The sequence below is a fragment of the Numida meleagris genome, chromosome Z, assembly GCF_002078875.1.
Source record: "Numida meleagris isolate 19003 breed g44 Domestic line chromosome Z, NumMel1.0, whole genome shotgun sequence".
NCBI lineage: Eukaryota > Metazoa > Chordata > Aves > Galliformes > Numididae > Numida > Numida meleagris.
This window is the reverse complement of record NC_034438.1, coordinates 67,738,413-67,761,597: the sequence shown is the minus strand read 5'-3', so window position 1 is coordinate 67,761,597 and position 23,185 is coordinate 67,738,413. Positions and strand designations below refer to the sequence as shown.

The window sequence follows — 23,185 nt, the reverse complement described above, 5'->3', positions numbered from 1 at the left end:
AGCAGCATGTATTTTTATCAGTGCCACCTCAAAGTACAAGCTCTAAGCGTACATAAAAAGTGCTTAGTTTGAGATTCTACCTCTTACAAACTGAAGCTATCAGACCCATTAAATGCCACAGGTGGAAGCTCAAAATCACTGAAGCTTCTGTAATGAATGCTGTGGGAGAGCACTGAACTTAGCTAGCCTATTAACAAAATGTCAAAGAAATCTTCTACTTGGGACATAAGTATAACACATTCCTCTCCTCTTACAAACTGCCTGCAAAATGACCTTCACGTCTCAAACAGGACAGATTTTATTATCAGTCAACACCAGTTATCCCACACTACTGTTAAGCACAATGGATGTGAAAAGAACAGAGCTCTACACCTTCTACACTTTGAATTTATTTTTAAGACATACCTCAGCAGTCCAAGATAATAAGTTTTATCCATTATCTGTCTCTGAGGACCTGACAAAGGAGAATAAAATGACATTTCACCAGACAGTAACTCATTCTGATCTAATAATTTGCAGATTTTACATGTAGAGAACTTCTCAGTGTTCTTGAACAGATTCTACTTCGTTAAAACAAATGAAGGCAGAAATTCCTTTCAGACTGTTGTGCAGATACAAAATATTTTTTCAGCTATATTAAATATTTACTATAAATTAAAGTATGTTGCAGAATCTTAATTACTCTGCAGCCCTGGAAGAAGATACAATTTATCCTATTGTTCCTTTTAAATTATATTTAAATAGATGCAAAAACCCTAAGCATGCTCAGGCACAGAAAAGCCTTTGCCTACTCTGACAGCCAAAATCAAAGGACAGGATATGCTTTAATCCTCTCCTTCCTCTCGCTCCTTCTAGTAATATCAATTCACTTCACAATTTTTCATAGGTGTATATCTATTAAATGTTTTCCTTTAAATCTACTTTCTACAAAAAAATACCTTTCATTCCAGTTTTCATTCCACTTAATCCCTGCTGTGTGACTGGGCGATCTGCTACTTTAATGTGAGGTGACAAGATTCCACTAGTAGTTGAAGAACCAGCACGAGAACCAGGTCTTGATGTACTGGGAGGCATCTAGAAAAACAAAACAAAATCCCACCAAAAAAACAACTCTGAGTTATGAATTTGTTATCTTTACGCATTCGCCAAAGCAATTACAAACTTAAGAGGTAGTCTCTAAAATCTTCATATAAGACTCTTCTAGTGTGTACACCTCTTCAGGTAAACAAAGCTTCAGTCAAATGTCTGCTTTGAAAGGTAAGAGATTGCCTTTGAGGAGTTGTTCACTGTGCTTTGTGCATGACACTGATACTATCCATGTTTCCCAGAGGAACTTATGTTGCAAGGTCTCTTTCCATCAAAATTACAAAGTACAACTCTCTACAGAATGAAAATCTTTCAGTTCTTCCTGAGAAAATATCACAGAATCATACAATCATAAAATATCCCAATGATAACCAAGTCCCAACTCCTGGCTCCACATAGGACCACCCAAAAATCACGCTGTATGTCTGCGAGTACTGTCCAGAATCTTACTGAACTGTCAGCTTGGTGCCTTGACCACTCTCCTGGGGAAGCTGTTCCTGTATTTGACCACCCTTCTGATATCCAAATGGACCCTCCCCTGATGCAGCTCTGTGCTGTTCCCTCAGGTCCTGTTGCTGTCACCAGAGAGCAGCTCCCTGTAAAGAGCCATAGGCTACCATGAGGCCTCAGCATCCTCTGCTCTGAGTTTAACAAATTGAGAAGCCACAGTCGCTCCACACACCTCTTGTTCTCCAGACCCTACACCATCTTTGCAGCTTCTTTCTGGACACTCTCTAATAGTTTCATGTCCTTTTTGTACTGTGGCAGCAAAACTGCACATGGTATTCAAGGTGAAGACACACCAGTGCAGGGTAGAGTGGGACAGTTCCTTCCCTCACCCGGCTGGCAGTCCCTGGGTATGGTTGGCTTTCCTGGCTGCCTGGGCACACTGCTGACCTGTGTGCGACCTGCTGTGATCACGACCCCCAAATCTTTTTCAGCAGGTCTGCTTTCCAGCATCTCATCCCATGTCTGTATATGTAGCCATGGTTGCCCCTTCCCTGGTACAGAAATTGGCACTTGCTCTTATTCCGCATCATGCGGTTGGTGATGCCCTCATTTGTCTAGATTTTTCTGCAAGGCCTCTCCATCCTTGACGGAGTCAGCAGCTCCTCCCAATTTAGGATCATCAGTGAACTTGCTCCAAACACCTTCTAGTCCTAGATCCAAGTCATTTATGAAGACATTAAAGTAAACGTGCCCTAAAATGGAGACCCGGGGAACCCCACTAGTGACCAGCCGCCAGTTTGATGCAACCCCATTTACTATAACCCTTCTACCGCATTATGCTTTTTGTCTGACGCTCCTGAAAATTACAAAAGTTTGAGTAACAATCTAAAGATATACGAGTTGACTTTTTTCTTTTTTCATTTCACATACCCCTGTTCCTATCCTGGCTGCTGAGGGAGCCCTTGCTGCAGAGGACGGCCTTGCTGGCAGCCCTACTCCTGCTCTCGAAGGACGGCCCACGGGAGTTCTGTGGCCGCTCGCCATGTCTGTATCCTTTCGAACTTCGCCCTGGAAAGAAGGATAAGGAAGAGTCCTTTCATTTGCAAAGCTTCTTGAGAACGGCCAGAGAGCAACTAGTTTAAGGTTAGTTCTTCCGCCTTTTAACAGGGATTTACGTTTCCTCCGAACTCCCCAAAGCAGCTCCCCTTTTAGAAGCGGGGCGCAAAGCACAGACCATGCTCGGAGCGAACCAGACAGAGCCGCGGGCCGGCACAGACCTCTTCCCAGGCGGCAGTAACCACCTCCCCTCAGCCCCGCGCAGCCATGACGCCTCCTCAGGCAACGGCGGCGGTATCGCAGCAACGGCTCAGCCAACAGCTGCAGCGCCCCGCTATCGCGATACCTACAAACCTCGTTCCCACCCCCTGCTGCCCTGGGGGACTACATCTCCCAGAGTGCATCGCGACGGCGGCACGGCCGCTGTACCCGCTCTGTGCGTCGCGGCGCCTGCTGGGACTTGTAGTCTCGGCTCCTCCCGCCGGCGCGTCCGGCGGCATTTCTTCCGGCGCGGTGCAAGGCTCTTTCCGGCAATAGCAGTGGCGGCGGCGGCGTTTGGGACAGTTGCTGTGTCAGGACGGTCCCACCTCTCGCGATGGCGGGTGATGGCGGCGTCTACCGGCTTCGCTGCTCCCTGCTGGGCCACGAGCAGGACGTGCGGGGCCTAACGCGAGGCCTCTTCCCCGAGGGCGGCTTCGTGTCCGTGTCGCGGGACCGGACTGCTCGGCTCTGGACGCCCGACGGGTGAGTGTTGAGGCGCTCCGCGGCCTGGCCCTTGGCTGGCCCGGGGGGTGCGGCGGGCTCGCGTGTGGCCGTGGCTGTAGGGATCGCCGTGGGGCGAGGCGGCTGCTGCGGGGAGCACGGCTGGAGGGCTGCTGGCGTTGTCATTCGCTGGGTACGGCGGTGGTTTCTGTGATCGTGAGAGGCGTTATCCGGGTAATGTTCAACCTGCTTTCTTCTTTCTCTGTCAGTGTGGAAGTAATCCTAAAAATGTCACGGTTTTAACAGCAAAGCAACGTATTTTGAATATTTTTGAAGGCTCTTTGCTTACCCTCCCTGGACAGACAGCACAGTGAGGCTGTGTCTTGAATGCTGTGTCTAGTTCTGGGCTCCTCAGTTCAGGGAAGGTAGGAATTTTCTACTGGGAGTCCAGTGGAGAGCCGCTGGGATGATCTGGGGCTTGGAGGAAAGCCCTTCCCCATGGGAAGAAGGACTAAGAGACCTGGGACTGTATGGCCTGGAGAAAAGAGGATAAGGGTGGATCTCATCGCTGTTTGTAAACATCTAAAGTGCAGGAGTTGAAAGGGTGGGGCCAGATTCTTTTGGTGATGCCTAGCAGCAGGACAAGGGATAACAGGTGCAAACTGGAAGACAGCAAGTTCTATACAAGCATGAGGAAAAAGTTATTTACTTTGAGGATGTCGGAGCACTGCAGCAGGCTGCCCAGAGAGGTTGTGAAGTTTGCTTTGTCTGGAGATATTCAAGGCCCATCTGGATGCTTTCCTGGGCAATCTGCCGTAGGGAGCCTGCTTTACCAGCGGGGTTGGACTGGATTATCTACAGAGGTCCCTTTCCAGCCCCTGTGACTATGTGATTCTGTGTTGCTGCGAGGGATTTTCCTCAGGGAACAGGTCCTGCACAGCAGCGTGAGATGGTGATGTAGGTGCTGCAGGCAGCAGCAGGACCTGCTCAGCCGCTTCTGTTATCAGTTCTGAAGTACATTCTGAAGTTATTTTCCAGTGGCTTTCTGTGAAGGAGAGGTAGTTGGCAGATTTGCGTGAGTGCTCGCGTGTGTTTCAGTTGGTCTCTGTAGCCCTTCAGTTGAGATGGAGAAGGACTAATTGCGCTAAGTCTGGTTTGTTGGGTCTCTCATAACTTCAAGAAGAACTTTCAAAATTGCATAGAAATCTATTGCAGGAAAGGAAGTTTCATTCTGACTCTTGATGTCGGAGGATTGCTAGAGCAAGGCATGGGTGATTTACTCAGTCATAGCATTGGTAATGGTCATTTCTCTGTTTTCAAGACTGTGGGATTGCAATAGGAAGGATTTAGGAGATAAGCAAACTGCTTTGTTTTACTTTTGTTAGTAAAATTTCATAGAAAGGTTGCACCTTGTTCTTCACGCCTTCGGCGGAGAAGAGTTTTTTAGAATGTGTAAGATTTCCCTATGTATCCAAGTACAAATATGACAGTGTGATAGGGTATAATACAGATTTTGAGGGGAGAAGGCTCAACAACAGTACATTTATCGTGTGAGCGCAGGTAGTATTTTATTTCTATTGAGGTCATGTCATAATGAAAAATTTAGGGTGCAGCTTGAACTGGGTGTAATCTGTTTAGTTTTAAATGTCTACAGTGCTTATAAGTTCCAGTGAACAGATTTTTCAGTCAGCAAACTTCCTTCATTTACCTAGCCTGTTATTTTGGGTTATACTGGGGTACATAATTGAGATTTGAGACTGGAGACGGTTTCACAAAGGCAAACTGCAACTAATTCTGATTAAATTCTTATTAAATTCATTCCAGTACCTAAAAGGGAACTACAGGGTGGCTGGAGAGTGAGTATTTAGCAGGAAATGTAGTGGTAGGACAGGGAATAATGCCTTTAAAGAGAAAGAAAAAAATATATGTGGATGGCTTTAAATGTTGCTTTCTGGGTTGGAATGCTGGAGTATAGTTTTTCTAAAGTTTTTCATCCATAGTAAGCATACTGCAAAGACTGCTAGTAATTCAAGATCTGGAATATAAAATGCCTATTGTAATTCAGCACCTCAGGTAAGTGCTATTTCTATTGTGACACTGGACTGATTGTTGTGTATGTTTAGTCTTAACAGGGGATTTACTGAAATGCACTGTATGCGTGGCCACTCAAATTTTGTATCTTGTGTGTGCATCATACCTCCAAGTGACCTCTATCCTCGTGGGCTGATTGCAACTGGTGGCAATGATCATAATATTTGCATTTTCACAGTTGACAACACAGCTCCTCTTTATGTCCTTAAGGGTCATAAGAATACAGGTATGTGCTCTTTTTTGTTGTTGTTACGTAATTTTCTAATAAAGCACATTAACTTTTAAGTTGAAGTTGTAAAACTCAGTTTTGATTTCTTTGATATTTACCATGTGAAACTGTTTAATTATGGCCTCTCCAAGTAGCATTCTATAATCTCAATTCATGCAATGGCAGTTTGCCATAATGACTTCCAGATCTACGCTGATGAATATTTGAGCTTGTGATTACAGGGCAATTTGCAGAATAATATCCCATTTACTAAGTTACATTTTTAGGAAGCAGTTAATTTAATCCTCTGTGTATTGTGTTAAACTTAGTTTTGGTGTCTGAGTTCATAGAAGTACTAAGAGGAGTTTATTACCAAAGTGGGCTGTAATGTTAACTAGTGCTTTAAAAACGTGTTAAATTCAAAAATGTCACTGCAGAAATAGCTAAATCAATGCAACATATGACATTAAAACAGTATTATATACCATTTTTAAGCCATAAAACAAAAGATTTAACAATTCTTATATTGGAATGCAAAGTTTTTTTTGTTTTGTTTCTGTTTGTTTGCTTTCATGATCTGACTTAGTATTCAATTATGGAATTCCAAAAGTAAACACTGTAAATCTTGGATGTTCTGCGTCTCTTTTAATGTGTTGAGGGATTCTGGAGATGAGTTTGAAAACAACCTTGACTGCTACACAGCACCAGAAATTTATATATTTGCATTATAAACCTCTTGGCTTGCTATGACAAAGAAATAATGTCAGTGTGTAGGAAGGTGTGGAATGTCTTACATACTTCTTGGGAAATCTGGGCTAGTTGAGTAGATAAAAGAACATTTGATATATTCCCTTCAGATATGTAAAAAGACATGGTGTTTTACAAAGCATGTTGGATTCCCTTACAAAAAAGTATTTGTGGCCATTTTTACAGTAATGCAAAACATTAAAAAAAAAAAAAGTAAAATCATCTTAATTATAAAATCTGTTTCAGAAGCAGGGATAAACTAAGACTTGACTAACAACTGACATGAGCAGAATACTGTCCAGTTCTCACTGATGTGTGAAACATAAGGCTCTGCCTTCTTTAATGAATTCTTATGTGGACAGCATATTCTAACTTAGCTCTTTTGGTATACTTTGAATAACCCTTATTGCTGCTATGCATCTTGAGTTTTATAGCTGTGTATTATTGGAGCATTTGCATTTTATAGCCTTGTTAAATGAATTATTGAATGTCAGTACAATTTCTTGGTGGTAGTATTTTGTCTTCCAAGAAGATGAGCTAAATATTTTTGGTATGAAAACTTGTTTTGTGAGGGTGTAAGCTAATAATGTTGATGAAATCTTGTCTCTCTCTGTAATCTTAAAACTAAATCTTTGCATTCATTCTGTTTCTTGACTGATTATCCATGCTGTTGGTCAACATATTCTGATTTGAAATCAGGTACTAAACTGAAAACGTATGTATATAAATGACCAAAAGGTGTGAACGTCTGTCATCTAAAATGAGGAGATTCTTAAGCAGTTCCTTTCTGGGTGGCTATCAGCTACACTTTTGCTTAATTTTTCTCCAAACTTATCAATGATAGCTGTGCTGTTAATGCCAAATTCATCTCCTTAAATAAATAATTTAAAATTGCTGGCATAAGATTGGTGACAATACAGGAAACATGTTATTGTTAATCTGAAAATGTGTTCCAGTTTGCAGCCTTTCTTCTGGGAAATTTGGCACACTATTAAGTGGATCATGGGATACAACTGCCAAAGTCTGGTTGAATGACAGATGTATGATGACATTACAGGTATGAAGAAGTTCTGTGTACTTACTTTATATTCACTGAATTTAACTTTGACTAGTTTAACAATGTTGTGTTTTTGTGATTTTTTTTTTTTTCAGGGTCACACAGCTGCAATATGGGCAGTAAAAATACTGCCTGAACAGGGATTAATGCTGACGGGTTCAGCTGACAAAACTATTAAGCTGTGGAAGGCGGGCAGATGTGAAAGAACTTTTACTGGTAAATATTGCTGCAGGTGATAATTTCATCAGGATCATATGCTTTATTAAAAACAGGGAAAAAATAATCAGAAACCGCTAAGACTTCTGTAAATTGAACAATTTTTAGGCAGGATTTTAAAAATCTCTCAAGTTGTATACCCAGAAATCCCATTACTTTTAAAAGACTTAGATGTCTTTCACTGCTTCCATAATGAAAATTGGTTGCCTTGATATAGATGTGAGTTAAATAGAAATGATATACTGCTGGTAATTGAAAGAAAAACTGCCATCAAAAAGTTTTCTTTCTTCTACAAAGGACATGAAGATTGTGTAAGAGGTTTAGCTATTCTCAGTGAAGTGGAATTCCTTTCTTGCTCTAATGATGCGAGCGTGCGAAGATGGAGTATCTCTGGCGAGTGTCTGCATGTGTATTATGGACATACAAATTATATATACAGCGTATCTGTTTTCCCTCATTGTAAAGGTGAGTTTATTTTTGTGACCGTTAGCCAGCACTCTTGCAAAATGAAGTGGTAAAGTAGGCATTCAGTAGTTCTGTGGAACTGCCATAACCGAAGAACTCGGGCAGCATTGAATTTGTTTGTTTGTTTATTTTTGATTTGCATGAGTAATAAAACATTTTTTTTACTATTAACTCCAAACCATGGCTCTTGCAGAATTGCTCTGGTAGCAAATAAGCTGAAAGTTCATAGGTAGGAAACTTTGATAAAGTGATACACAAAATTACCATCTAGATAGCAGTACTGAAAAACAAATAGCTGTGGAGTACTAAAATAGTATGCGTGGCTTAGCAGTTTGAAATTATACAGATTTCAGTGAGTAAGGAATTGATAGAAAAGGTCATGGCTAGAGGGTTGTGGTCAATGGCTCAATGTCCAGGAGGAGGCTGGTGGTGCATGGGGTCCCCCAGGGGTCCATCTTGGAACCAGTACCCGTCCTTATCAATGACATAGATCATGGTATCAAGTGCACCCTCAGCAAGTTTGCTGATGATACCAAACTGAGTGTTGCAGTTGATATGGCAGAAGGAGCAGATGCCACCCAGAAGGACCTTGATAAACTCATGTGAAACTAATGAGATTCAACAAAGCAAAGTGCAAGGTTTTGCACCAGGTAATCCTAGCTATGTATACAGGATGGGAGAAGAATTCCTTGAGCGTAGTCTTGCTGAGAAGGACTTAGGAGTCCTAGTAGACGACATGTAACATGAGCCAGCAGTGTACACTTGCAGGCCAACAGTATCTTAGGCTGCCTCAGAGGAGGGGTGGCCAGCAGGGCAGGGAGGTGATTGTCACTCTGTAGTCTGACCCGTGTGGCCCCATCTGAAGTATTGCATGCAGGTCTGGGGTTCCCAACACAGGAAAGATGCAGAGCTTTTGGAGAGGGTCCAGAGGAGGGCCACGAAGATGATCTAAGTGCTGGAGCACCTCTCCTATGAAGACAACCTGACAGTGCTGGGATTGTTCCTTCTAGAGAAGAGAAGGCTGCAGGGAGACCTCATTGCAGCCTTCCAGCATTTAAAGAGAGCTTATAAACAGGAGGCAAATGAACTTTTTACATGGATAGGTAGTGGTAGGACGAGGGGGAATGGTTTTAAACTAAAAGAGGGGAGATGATTTCCACTGAGAGGGTGGTGAGGTGCTGGCACAAGTTGCCCTGAGAGGTTGTGGATGGCCCATCCCTGGAGGTGCTCAAGGCCAGGTTGGATGGGGCCCTGGGGAATCTGATCTGGTACTTGCTCTAGTGGTTGGCAACCTTGCCTGCAGCAGGGGGGCTGGAACTTGATCCTCAATGTCCCTTCCAACCCAAGCCATTCTATGATTTCAAATTACTTAAAAATAGTTTAGATCAACAATTTTATGTATGAGGTGTATATATTTGTTTTGAGAGTTAGAGGTTTGGAGGTTCAAAACTAACCATTGCAGGCAGTTGAAAAATCAATTCAAAGTCAATGAACTTTGTGTGGTGTATGAGGTATTTATGCATTTGTTCATCAGATGAAGTGGCTGTGTATCTCATAAATCTCTTCTGCACTGAAAATCCTCAGACGAGGACATGCCTGAAGTTAGATGTAGGTTTTTGAGCAGGCTTTATGCTTGTTTACTGAAACAGCAGGCTGACCTTGCAGAAATCTGAGACTTAAAGCAACGGTAATACTCTGGAAACTAAAACAAATCAGTGATAGTTACAAGTTCTTTGTTTAAGCTCTTGGAAGGAGAAGGCAATCTTCAGTTGCAAACAATTTTTTTCCCTGTCTGGCTGTTCAGTCTGCAATTTATTCACTTCTTTTTTTGACCAGACAACTATGCAGTGACTTTATCACTGTTGTGGTTGAGAAAAGCATGAAAATGTAGAAAGGTTCTTCTACTGTTTTTTGTAAGAGGCACCTACTAACATAGTATGCTAAAAATGGGCTTTAAAAGCTTTTATATTTTTTTTCTTTTCAGATTTTGTAACTACTGGAGAAGATAGATCTCTTAGAATCTGGAAGCAAGGGGAATGTGCTCAAACAATCAGACTCCCAGCTCAGTCTGTATGGTGCTGCTGTGTGTTAGACAATGATGACATTGTAGTTGGTGCAAGGTATCCATGTCTTATTCTCAGTGTATTTTCAGATTTAGATCTGAAAAAATTCAGGTGAAATTGTATGCATCTCTTTGATTGTCATTTCCCACTGCATTTAAAAATACAGCTGTGAAGATAAGTGTGGAAATTAATGTGCTGTGTTTCAACCTAAAGGTCATTCTTCTGGTATGCAAATTATAGAGGTAAAAAGTGAGTTCTTTGGGAATGTGGTAATACTGAGGCTAGACTTACAGATACTGTATAAAGAACACATTTGATAGGCATATTCTACCTTGACTTGTATTATGGAGTTTCAAGTCACCTTTGTAAGTCCTTCTGCAGGCCTTTTTTAGTATGAGAGCAAATTAAAAAAAAAAAAAAAAAAAGGGAGGATTACTGGAAATAATGACATAGAAGTCACTATTAGAATGTATGTGGTTTTGACATTTAAAATACTACTTTTCTTTTGAATGTTTTTTCTCCATTCAGTGATGGAATCATAAGGGTGTTTACAAAGTCTTTGGAACGAACAGCAAGTGCCGAGGAGATCCAGGCTTTTGAAAATGAGCTTTCCCAAGCATCCATTGACCCTAAAACTGGTGATTTAGGAGATATTAATGCTGATGATCTTCCTGGAAAAGAACACCTTAAGGATCCTGGTGAGTTATGTTTTCTTCTGTTATGCTGGAGGTGCCTCCAGATCGTGATTCTGTCATACTGAAATTTCCCATACATTTCAAAATAAAGGCTTTAATCACTTTCAATAGAGTTGCTAAAGAAAACAGCATGATTTTGTTCTGCTTTCCTTGCACCGATTCTTTTGTTGGCAAGATGAGTTATAAATATTTACATATGTGTATGTATATATATATATATGTTTGTTTTGTATACTAAAAAGGTGAAAAACGATTATTCTACAAAATAATTTAGAAAAAGCTGGCTTTCAGGATGCTGCAGTGTGTTCAAGATGTTCTGGATCTACTATGCCTGCTGTGCCAATGATAAGAGACAGCCATATAACTTTCTAAAGGACTACTAAATTTCTTTTCCCCTCCTCCTTCCCTACACCCAACAAGGAAAAGTAAAAAAAAAAAAAACCTACGTTCTAACTTTCAGCTTGAAAAACAGTTTTTCCTCAATCAGCTCAAGCTTACACTTTCCAGGTACTTGGGAGGTTACTGAGGAAAACAATTTGAAAACTGGTAGTTAAGATTACTCTTAAATAGACAAATACTTTTCCCCAGGTGAAGTAACCAGTGACTTCAGCCCTTGATTCTAACCAGATAGTCATATAAATCTTATATAAAGCTTCCTATCTTGTTAGACCATGAGAGAATGTCACCTTTCTTAATTTTCACCTCCCTGGGAAAATGGTGAACTTTTGAAGTATTTAAGGACTGCTTTTGCAACTCATTCTGGTGGTATGTACCATTACTACAACTGTAAAATGCTACTGTCAGGTATTCTGCTATTCTTGTTGCAACATACACTATATAGTTTTCTGTGCTGCGACTTCAAATCTTGGTGTTCTATCTCTTCATGTTTATATTTGAGTTCTATGTAAGACCTTCTTAAAGTAAATTTTATTCTGAACTTTCTTTAATCTGTTAAATATTCATGTCTTCAGGAACAAGAGATGGGCAGACACGGCTGATTAAAGATAATGGGAAAGTTGAAGCATATCAGTGGAGTGTGAGTGAAGGAAGATGGGTAAAGATTGGTGAGGTTGTTGGTTCTTCTGGAGCCACACAACAAACATCTGGAAAGGTTTTATTTGAAGGAAAGGTATATACAACATTTAATGGGCTTTATTCCTTTCTAAATTAAACGCTTGATTTCACATCAGAGAAAAAAAGATTCTGATTGTGACTTAGCTATAATATAGATTAAAAAAGAGGGATTTATTGATACTTCTCTGCACATCTTTGGTTTATTAAATTTAGAGGTAGGACTGTAAATGTTAGTTTCTGTTTTACTTTTGAAATGCATTTTTTAAAATCAGCAAACAAATAGAAGTTACTTTGCTGAAAGGCCACCTGCCAGCTATTAAAGAAAGCACCATAATCTCTACTACTTATTAATACTTAATGTAACTGCCTTTCCGAAGACAGAACCCTGCAATGTATAACATCAGGCCCACCTGAAATATTAGGTACCAGGCTTTCTCTGTCCTTTTTCTAACTTTGGAACATCAAGACAGATAATCTGAAAAGTAACCATTGAATTTACTTAAGCACGCACAGAAAAATTGCTGTATAGCAACAAACTTTCTCTTGTACGCTTTAAAAATCCATAGGGCTTTATTCTTGTGCAGCAGTAGTGTGCTTTTCAACCTGATGTTTTTTCAGGCGCCTGACTGTTCTGTACCTTTACAGGCAGTCAGAACTGTCCATGAGTTATTTTGTAATATATAATGACAATGTATGTATGGATAGATTGTTCTAGCCTGTTTTGCTCGAAATACAGATATATGGAAAATTTAGGCTATAGTTAGAGCCTTTTATTTGTCATAGGGTATAGTTATAGTCTTTTATTTGCTGGAGTCTACATGTGATACGTCTCTATGCAAAATGTGCTGACAAATGCTTCACTTGTTTTTGTTTTTATTCTGCTTACAGGAGTATGACTATGTTTTCACTATTGATGTAAATGAAAGTGGACCTTCCTACAAGCTGCCATATAATATTTCTGATGATCCTTGGCTGACTGCATATAACTTCCTGCAAAAGAATGATCTAAATCCAATGTTTCTGGATCAGGTGGCCAAATTTATTATAGACAACACTAAGGGGCAAGCACCGTTGAATACAAATAATGAATTTTCAGACCCTTTTACAGGTAAAAAATAAAATAAAAAAAAAATTGTGGGGTACAACTTAACTTTTAAGTAACAGAGATAAAGAAGTGTACTTTTAAATGTTCTTACTATGCTCTGACTTTTTCTCTAAGTATATTCCTTCACAAGAGTAGGGTGTGAACTTAGCAGAATGGTTTAGAGCATTCTGTGTACTGTAGTGTTGCTGTAAGCCTGCTGTGCTTGTCTGGCAGTGTAGGTCACTTCACAAGCAGACTTGAGAGCTGCAGAATGGTTGAAGCTGGAAGGAGTCTCTGAAGATCACCAGTTCTAACCTCTGAGCTCAGGCAGGGGAGGGGCCAGGGGGAGCCAGTTTGTCTGGGACCATATCCAGATGGCTCCTGAGTACCTCCAGCATGGGATACTGCACAGCCTCTCAGGGCAACTGCTTAGCGATGTGCACAATTAAAAAGCATTTCCTGATGTCCAGACAGAACCTCCTGTGTTTCAGTTTGTTTTGTCACTGGGCATCCCTTGGAAGATACTGTCTTTGTCTTCTTTGCATCCTGTGGCCCTTCATTATATTCTCTGGTATGTCTGTCTCTCTTGGACTGGGGATCTCAGAACTGGACACAGTGCTCCAAGTGTGGCCTCCTCAGTGCTGAGTAGAGAGGAGGGATCACCTCTCCAACTGCTGTCAGAACTTTGCCTAGTTAGCCCAAGATACCCGTTAGCCTTCTTTGCAGTATAGTCATATTGCTGACTTAGGATCAGCTTGGTGTCCACCAGGACTGTGAAGTCCTTTTCTGCCAAGCTGCTTTTTAGTAGTCCCTAGCACACACTGTTGCCTGGAGTTGTTTCTCTCCAAGTGCAGTGCTTTGAACTTTTTGAATTTCAAGAGGTTCCTGTCTTGCCAAGTCCCCCTAGGTGGTAAGACAACCAGCCCTCTGGACTATCAGCCACTCTTCCCATTTCGTTTTGCCTGCAGATTCGCTGAGGGTGCGCTCTACTACATCATCCAGATCATCAGTGAAGGTGTGAAACAGGATTGGTTCCAATACTGACATGTAGGGTCCACTGCCACTTACTGGCTTCCAACTTTATGTTGTGCCACTGATGCTACCCTCCGGGCCCACGTCTTCAGCCATTTTTCAATCCATCTCACTCTCTGATTGTCGTGACTTCAGTGTGCTAGTTCCTGCACTTCTTTTGTGTCCTCAAATGATGGAGGGCATGGCACATGTCAGAGTGACAAGAAAAAAAGCTTGTCAAATCTCTGAGGTTTTTGTCAGAGCAAATCTTTCAACAAAAAGTTAATCAAGCCAGTTGTATTTTTTTCAGTCTAATCTTTTTTTTTCTAATGAAAGAAAATTCAACTTTTTATACTCGATTAATAGTGGCCAGATGCTCTTAAGCAATGAATAAAATGCAAAAATTTAACTAGGGAAAGAATTGAAATTGAGTGAGATACGTAAGTAACCCCTTTTCAGGCAGGAAATGAAAACTGTATTTTATTATTATTTTTTAATTTATTAAAAAGCAAATTTTAAAGTTAATTACTCAACAGCTGAACTGTGTTAATTGATTACATCCTCTCTGTTGCATTACAAATTAATCCACTATTCAAACAGTTCCACAAAGTTGTAGGTAGGAACAAAATGTCATGAAAATAATTAAGCTAAATCTTTTTTCTTGCAGTGAACTAGAACTGAGTTTAGAGGCCATCAGTCAGGTTCAGATGCATCTCGTGGAGCTGCAACTGTATAAACTTGTGCTCATACCTTTTAACTTGACTCTGTCCAAATGTGCAATGCTTATGTTCCAGAAAAATGTTTTGAATCTGAAATAATGAGAATGAATTTTCTTGAGCACTAGGGAAACTGTATAAAGAGGATCTAGCTTGTCATAATGCCACAATAAGCCATGAGACGTATTTGATGTTTGCCTTCATTTTCCAGTTGCATCTGTCTGAAAATACTGATAGTTTACTAACAGCGAGTTGTGTTCGTTTCACTAGGTGCTGGCCGTTACGTTCCGGGCTCTTCATCTCTGGCAAATGCAGCCCCTGCAGCAGATCCATTTACAGGTAATATAATATTCATAATCTCTACTGTAACTTGTCTTGCCAGCATTTAAGGTATTTTACAGTGTTCATTTAGAGTGTGTTTGGCAGAGCACTGTTTCTTGCAGTCCTCCACTTGGAGTAGCGTTGTGGGACAGATTGATTAGGTGGACTCCACTGATGTAAGAAACATCAAAGCCTGTCCAGCTCTGTTTAGCAGAGGAGAAAGCCCTCTGCTTTTCTGGTCTGCCTCATGTCACTCTGTCCTCTACAGCACAGGAGTAAGATCTTAAATTCTGTGTTTTGCCAGTCTTATAGGCATGGCCAGCTCAGGATCAGGCATTTTCACAGAATGAGTTTTCTTTTCTCATTATTCTTTTTGTCTTATTATGTGACTATTATTGGTACCTTCATATGTTTGAATTCTAGATTCTAATCCTTCCTCTCACAGCTAGTTTAAAATGTTTCTCATTTGTAATAAGCCTGTTTGTAGAGGCATCTCATCCTGCCTAGTAACTTTTGATCCTCAGAGAAGGGTCATGTCGTTGTGATCCTTTCCTCAGAGCTCTCTAAGTATTCCTGATACTCTGCAGCTTTTTCTTGGCAGTATCATTGATGTGTAAGTGGAAGAATAGCAGGGGTTAAGGTATGAGGGTCAGGCAAGCTGTAGCAGTCCCTATGACAACTCGTGTCCTGGCTCCCAGCAAACAACAAACCTCCCAAGACAACAGGTCACATCAGTAGATAGGTATCTCCATGCCCTGCAGGAAGAAGCCTCTCACCACTGCTGCTTGCCTTTCCCCTTTTTGCACCTGCTATGTACAGTCTCAGCTAGTTCTGATGCATTCACTTTTGGGTGTTTGTCCTCACCGCTGCCAGCCATAATGTTTGTTCTGCAGTTGTACATGTCCATGTGGAGCACAAGCCTTCCTGCTGTTGCTTGAAGTTACAGCATTCCCCATCTTGACAATCTTTCTCCATACCTCCAGTGCTATGGTCTCTGGTTGTCCTTTGTCCCTTCCTTTTTGTGATTCAGTTTCTCATCTCTAAAAACCTTGCCAGTCTCCTCTGAACTCTGCTGCTAATTTGTGGCTTTGTCACCTGAGTACTTGGTGCCACATCTAGAGCCCACCTTCCTTCAGGAGAGGCCATCACTGCCCCAGGCAGAGGGAGAGGGCAGGCCTGGGTAACAGCCCCCAGCTCTTAATGGTCGCAGCACATTGTACCAAGGGAGCTGGCATCAGTGGTGCCAGAGAAACTGCCAGAATGTTTCCGAACAGTCACTTAGCTTGTGAGTGCCATCACTGCCACCAGAACTACCCTCACATATATACATTGAAAAAAAATCCATACATTTCAAGAAGGGTTAGAGGACTTCTTTCTAATTCTGTTAGTGCAAAATAACACCCTTAGGAGTGATATTTCAAAACTAATGATTAAAAGCACGTATACACTACCTCTTTACCAGTGGTGGTGATCAAAAAGTCTAACCTCTCCACTCAGGTGCTCGTCGCTATGTTCCTGGTTCAGCATCAAATGTAGTAGCTCCAGTGGGTGGGCTTGATCCATACACAGGTAAGAATGAGGCCTGCCATGTAAAGAGCATTGCTGATCTTTTTCTTTGGTTGTTCTTTTGACATAGATTTCATACTGTTATAAATTTATACTTAAGCAATGTAAGCAGATTGAAACTGCTTATATTTTAGAAATTATTCAGAAAACAAGGGGAACAAAGCCTTCTTTTACATGTAGGAATCATAGAATATTGTGGGTTGGAAGGGACCCACAGGGATCATAGAATCCAACTCCTGGTTCCACACAGGACTGCCCAAAATTCATACCCTGTGTCTGAGAGTATTGTCCAAATACTCCTTGAACTCTGGCAGCTCGGGGCCTTGAGCACTGCACTGCGAAGCCTGACCACACTCTGGTGAAGAATTTTTTTCTAGCACCCAGCCTGACCCTCCTCTGATACAGCTCCATGCAGACTTTTATGAGTGCAGCCTGCGGACTCTTGTTCATCAGTGGTGAAAATGTATAGCTAATGGTGGTGGGTATGTTGAAAAAGAGTATTTTGTAGCTGAGAATTTACTCTATCAAATAGTGTTCTTGTGCTCTTTGTATCTGTTGTAGTTTTCATGGCAATAAATACAAAGCATTCCCTTTGGAGTGTCCTCCATGCTGTAGTGCCACATGTACAGAAGCTTTATAATATACTTTAGGAACCTGCTTATTGAGAAGATTGTTGGTATGCTAGTAGTTGTCGTTGTGCAAAGAAACTACTATAGGCAGTTTTAATAGAAATCATACAATATAATCTACCAATTCATCTGTGATTCTAGAAAATCATAAATTAGAACTTTTTATTAATATTGTAAATTTGGTTTACTTTTGCATGTGATGTAACTTTGTCATATCTGCAGATCTAGATTTCTCCCTATTTATTATGAAAATAATGAGGAGCAGGAGAAGTTTTTATTCGAAAGCCAGAGAGCTTTCACACCTTAACTGCAGTATCAATTCCTATGACTGTATTTTTGTTTCACTCTAATTCAGGTATCACATAAAAATTGGTATTTGCAGAACAAATTCTTCATAGAGGGAAGAACAGCTTGTGAAGGATTGCTTTAGGTTTTAACCCTTGCACATAAAAATGTACATAAAACCATTGTAAAGAAAGACAGCTATTTGCATAGGCTCTGAGGTTTTTATTAAAAGAAAATATCCATCTGAGTGATAGACAGTGGGAAAGTCTTACTGGTAGGGTAATATTCTATGTCAGACACTTTGGTATGCCGTTAAACTTCTCTTATTTTGTTTATGTAGGAATGGGTGCCTACCAATCAGCTGAAGCTGAAAACATTTATTTTCCTAAGAAGGATGCTGTCACCTTTGACCAGGCCAATCCTACACAGATTTTGGGTCAGTATTTTAATTTCAAGGATGTTTTTTTTCATCTGTTTAAAATAACTTTTTTTTTCCTTCAGAAATCTAAATGATTTCCAGTAGTTTTCCTGCTCTTTCTCAGTTTTGACCTTTTAAAATTATAGTAATTGCTTTGATGGTGGATGCATTAGAAGGCTTAGGAGTTCTTCGGAAGCTTACTCCTCTTCCTATCTAATGCAGTTTATCTAGTTTTGTTTTTTTCTCCCGCTGTCTGCTTTGTTCAATGTTTTGTTTATGAAGCTGGTACGTCTGAACAGTGATTTTTTTCTCCTTGCTGTTGGATATGTGGGTCATATGCAATCCCTTTCCAGTTTTCCTCATGAAAGTTTCAATTCAGTAGACACTCATACAGTGCAATCTGCACTGTGTTGAAGGCATTATTTCACAGAGTCAAGTGGTCTCTTCTGTGTTTAATCAGAACATTCTGCATTACAGAAAATGATAAACAATGTGTAGTAGTGATACACGCTTTTGATCAATGTTGCTGTTGTCTTTTTTCTTCCTCTTTATCCATCCATACTCTTGTTCTACAATGTAACTATTCCACAGAATCTCTACCTTATTTGTCTCCAGTTTTTTTCAGTATTTGTGCAGTACCTTAATGCAGTTATGAGTTCTGTAAAACTAGTTTGTATTCACACTGTATGAAAATACAATACCTGGCTCAAATATCTCCAGATTAAAATCATTTTGTTCAAATATTTTTCATCTCTTCTGCATCTTTGCCTGTACATAGGCTAAAATGTGAATTCTGAATCAGCATTGCAGTATTAAAGAGGCTTGGTAGTAATATTTGTTGTGAAGATCAAAATTGGAAACCTGAAATTGTGAGAAGTAATGTTTATAAATGATCACAACAGTTGTAACTTTTTCAGCAAAAGACCACAAAACACTTCACAGAAATCTGAATTTGTTAAGTTGAAAATTATACCTCCTCAACTGATTTTACAGGTAAACTAAAGGAACTTAATGGTAATGCAACTGAAGAACAAAAACTTACAGAAGATGACTTGATAATCCTAGAAAAGTTACTGTCTGCAACGTGCAATTCCTCTACAGAAATGCCTACAGCACAACAGATCCAAACTTTATGGAAAGCAATTAACTGGCCAGAAGGTAGACATTTGCAATTATTTTTTTGTATTGTTGTCTCATCAATACTTCACTGTGAACCAGAACTCTTGTTAATGCTGGCAGTTACAAAGTCTGTCCCAAAGAGTTTATAACCCAGACAGAACCTAGTGGAGAACATACAGGAATAAAAGATAACAGGGGCAGTTGCATGAACTGCAGTTAATTAATTGGCAGAGTGTTGTTGGCACAACAACAGAGGTAAAAGAGAAACTTGATACAAACATCAGTCGCAGTTATTTCATTAGCAGGAGCTTCCTCATGAAGCTCTGAGGCTTGTTAGGAAATAAAGCTAAGTTAGACTTCTATCAAATGAGAGATAAAATTGTGGAAATGAGTTATTTAAATATATATGAATATACATCACAGAAGTGTCTCCTATTTAATATGGCGGGAGTTACTGAAGTTAGGTTATGCAGTCTGGATTAGTTAACTGACATTCTGAATGAACCCAAGTGGCGTGATATAATGTCATTAGGTAACAACATTGTCAGTACTGATGGACTGGCTGGGAAGACTGTTGTGTTTGTGAACATACATCCTGGAAGAATTGGATACATTGCATGTACGAGTACCTAAATACGCAGTTTAAGAACAACTGCTTTTTAAAATTAATCTTAAAACCTTATTAACAGGAAAAGTACTTTTTTCTAATTGAAAATTGCTTATGCTATGGAACTAGGAGCTGGTAGTGGCTAATGTCTTTGTACTATACAAAAAGTCTGATATCAAGTGTTAATTTTACAGATACTGCGTATCTGTGGGGAAAAAAAATGCTCAATTAGTTGCAAAGCAGGTTCAATTTCCTTGATATGGGTATAAGCTTGGGATACTGATAGTAGACTTGTGGAGCCAAATATATTTGAAATTTGGGGAAGTTGAGAGCAAGTACTGAACAGACTATAAGTATGGGTTCCTTATAGTGATATTCAGCTAATCGGTTGAATGTATTTTACTTTTCTTCTAAACTATGTCTGAGAGTTGAAGTTGGCCTAAAAACAACCTTGCTTTTCCTGCAGTCAGTTCTGTACCTACATTAAACCCTAAGATACAGCATAAGGATAAATGGTGATGGGACCTGTGTGTTGAGAAACTTTGTGGAGTCTATCCTAAATTAAGCAGCATGTTCTTTCTGTCATTAATGGCTTTGTTTCAATATTAAATTGTTACTGTCTATCCCCAAAGTTAGGGATTTAAAAGCAGTAAACTCACCAGCATCTTTGCACCTAACACAAATATAATACTAAAATATACTTTTCTTGTTTCTTAGATATTGTCTTCCCAGCCCTTGACATTCTTAGGTTGTCTGTCAGGCATCCCATTGTGAATGAGAACTTCTGTGGTGAAAAGGCTCACGTGCAATTTATCCATCTCCTCCTCAAATTTCTGAACCCTCAAGGAAAGCCAGCAAACCAGCTGTTGGCACTTAGAGCTCTTTGCAATTGCTTTGTCAGCCAAGCAGGCCAGAAGCTCCTGATGGAACAGAGGGATGAAATAATGACGCAAGCAATAGAAGTGAAATCAGGCAATAATAAAAATGTCCACATCGCACTTGCAACACTGACATTGAACTATGCTGTATGTTTACATAAAGTCAACAACATTGAGGGCAAAGCTCAATGTTTATCAGTTATCAGTACAGTTATGGAAGTTGTTAAAGATCTTGAAGCTGTTTTTAGACTCCTTGTGGCTCTGGGAACGCTAATCAGTGATGATAAAAATGCTGTGCAATTAGCTAAGTCTCTTGGAGTTGATTCTCAAATAAAGAAGTATGTCTCTGTGTCTGAACCTGCTAAAGTAAAGGAATGCTGTAGGTTTGTTCTTAATCTGCTGTAATCGTTTTACTTAGCACTTGAGCATCACACCATATACAGAAGAACATACGCTTTTGTTCGTATTTTGTGACAGAATATAATGGAGAAAATACTGTGGATGACTTAAACTTGATTTGTTGTGAATTACAGTGCAAATAAAACTTTTCACTCTCTTCATTTGCCTGCTTTTCTGAAGTCTACTGTGCACAGAGTTGTTGTGAAAAGCCCTTCTGATGTAGCTCAGATCAAAGTAGATCACCAAGTACAAAACTCTCAGTACTTACACATCATCTAGACAGAAACGTAGGAAATGGTTGTGATCCAGTGATGTCAGCTCCCCTGCCCTCCCAACCATGTTTCCACATTTCAGTGCAATGACTGTTTCTTGACCATGCTGTTTGCCAGCAGAGAAAGGCTCCTGACGCAGGGTCTGCTGAATAATCTTATCACTGATTTGTTAATTAACATTGGCTGTATTAACTGGTCAAATACGTTTGTAAGGAAGTCACATTCATGTAATTTCCAGCATCTTTCTTCCACTTTTTTTTAACACTTGGATATCTTCTGTCTCTTCCTGTTTTTTTTTAATCTAGAAATAAGTGACTTCTTGAGGAGTGGAATCTTGAACTGCTATATAGACAGTGCTTTGGTGATAAATATGTTTCAGTTCACAAAACTGCTTAAACAAGCTTCTTACTTCAACTTTTCATGCACTGGTTTATAGCAAAAGTCTTACTTTGATATTAGAATACATTAGATGATAAAAAAGAAAATGAGATATTTTGAAGAGAATGGGGGAGAAACTTAAATGCAAATAACATGACAGGCAATAGCAGAAACTAGTGAAGTCAAATTTTATGAAGTAGTTTCCTAAAAATCACCTTGGTGTATTTGAAATGGGGAAATAATATTTTACAGGTGTTACAGCAAATCTAGGCTGTTCTGCTTGAAAGGAGGATGTTATTTCCTACTAGCTGCAACTGAAAACTTGGTGAGGTTGACAGAATTGTAGGGGTTGGAAAGGACCTCTGGAAGTCATCGCGTCCAAGCATCCTGCTAAAGCAGGTTCCCTTCAGTAGGTAGCATGGGAAAGTGTCCAGACAGGTCTTGTATGTATCTCCAGAGGAGGCTCCACAAATGAGCAGCTTGTTCCAGTGCTGCACAGTAAATAAGTTCCTCCTTGTGTTTGTGGGACTTACTGTGTTCCAGCCTTTTCTTGTTGCTCCGTATTCTATCGCTGCTCACCTTTACATCTGCCCTTTAGATATTTGTAAGTATTGGTAATATCTTTTCTCAGTCTTATCTCCTCCAGGGTGAAGAGTCCTAGGTCTCTGCCTTTCCTCATACACAAGAGTTGCCAGGCCCCTAATCATCTTTATAGATCCTAGTGGTACTTCTGTTACCCTGTGCCTGCTGGGGAATGAAAAACTGCAGAACTCCCTCAAATGTGACACTGTTGTTTAGAGTTAAGATGGCCAAAGTTCAGCATGCTTTTAGAAAAAGTAATTTTACTAATAGAAAGGAAATCATTAGAAAAATGGTCAAGCTTTTCTGGCACAGGAGCTCTTCATCACAATACCTGTCTGCATCACCTGTGCCAGACATGGATTTTGTGACCAAGAGCTCTCACTTTTTTTTTTTGCTCTCAGTTCGACTATGCTGTTTCCAGCAAGCTTGTTTGTGAGATCAGGATACATACTCAGCTCCATAGCTATATGTGTGCTGTTACAATTCTGATGAATTTACAGACACATACAATCATGAGCAGCCTTGATCAGGGCCTTAATCACCATCTGTCACATCTGATCCATTGTGGGTACACATGCAAAGCAGACCATGACATTATTCAGGATTTAAATTGTTTACCAATAGATGAAACCGTTCCTAGGAAACCATCCTAAAATTCTACCTTCAGGAAACACTTCAGTGAATTCAGGTGCCTGTTGAATTTTGGTTGCCTAGTATACCATTGTTTTGAAGAGTACATGCTGTACTCTTTTAACTGTGCTAGTACAAGTGCTATTCTAAGAAATCTATACTCATGTTTTGATTTTGTTATCATGGTCTTGCTCTGTTAACATGAAAACTGTCCTAATTTCCCAGACCAAAATTATTTGTTAATAAATATACTCTGGCAATTCTAAGAAACGGTATATTAAGAGATAATTCAAAATGCATTTTAATTTAATTTGCAGGGAAATGACTTACCACAGCAAAAAAAAAAAATCCTTCATCAGAGAACTGCGGCAGTACATGCT

At 40.0% G+C, this 23,185-nt stretch overlaps 2 protein-coding genes across 4 annotated transcripts in view; one reads left to right on the top strand and one right to left on the bottom strand.

The window, feature by feature from the left end:
• IFT74 (intraflagellar transport 74) overlaps window positions 1-2,928 on the bottom strand; it is a 32,830-nt gene extending 29,902 nt beyond the window's left edge. Inside the window, exons 1-4 of one of the 2 annotated variants that reach the window (XM_021381605.1) lie at window positions 2,814-2,928; window positions 2,467-2,604; window positions 939-1,074; window positions 406-454 (exon numbers count right to left, since the gene is read on the bottom strand). In XM_021381605.1, the coding sequence (XP_021237280.1) occupies window positions 406-454; window positions 939-1,074; window positions 2,467-2,580 (299 nt within the window). In that variant the 5' untranslated portion in view covers window positions 2,581-2,604; window positions 2,814-2,928. Of the gene's footprint in view, window positions 1-405; window positions 455-938; window positions 1,075-2,466; window positions 2,605-2,770 lie in introns of both variants that reach the window. The other variant, XM_021381603.1, reaches the window with a different exon arrangement.
• Window positions 3,018-21,104, top strand: PLAA (phospholipase A2 activating protein). Of its 2 annotated transcripts, XM_021381601.1 has the most exons (14): window positions 3,018-3,336; window positions 5,418-5,611; window positions 7,297-7,397; window positions 7,493-7,613; window positions 7,911-8,078; window positions 10,063-10,198; window positions 10,670-10,839; window positions 11,808-11,965; window positions 12,799-13,018; window positions 14,992-15,060; window positions 16,540-16,611; window positions 17,863-17,958; window positions 18,934-19,098; window positions 20,384-21,104. In XM_021381601.1, exons 1-14 carry the CDS (start codon window positions 3,188-3,190, stop codon window positions 20,947-20,949), a joined length of 2,385 nt encoding a protein of 794 aa, XP_021237276.1. In that variant the 5' UTR covers window positions 3,018-3,187; the 3' UTR covers window positions 20,950-21,104. The 2 variants fall into 2 exon arrangements, with proteins under 2 accessions (XP_021237276.1, XP_021237277.1); XM_021381602.1 differs by lacking the exon at window positions 16,540-16,611.

Bases quoted from the DNA above. Each gene is read 5' to 3' on its own strand.
- PLAA (XM_021381601.1), top strand. From the start codon at position 3,188: ATGGCGGGTGATGGCGGCGTCTACCGGCTTCGCTGCTCCCTGCTGGGC. The intron at 7,614-7,910 runs GTAAATATTGCT...TCTTCTACAAAG, and splicing joins ATGTGAAAGAACTTTTACTG to GACATGAAGATTGTGTAAGA. The intron at 16,612-17,862 runs GTAAGAATGAGG...TTGTTTATGTAG, and splicing joins TGGGCTTGATCCATACACAG to GAATGGGTGCCTACCAATCA.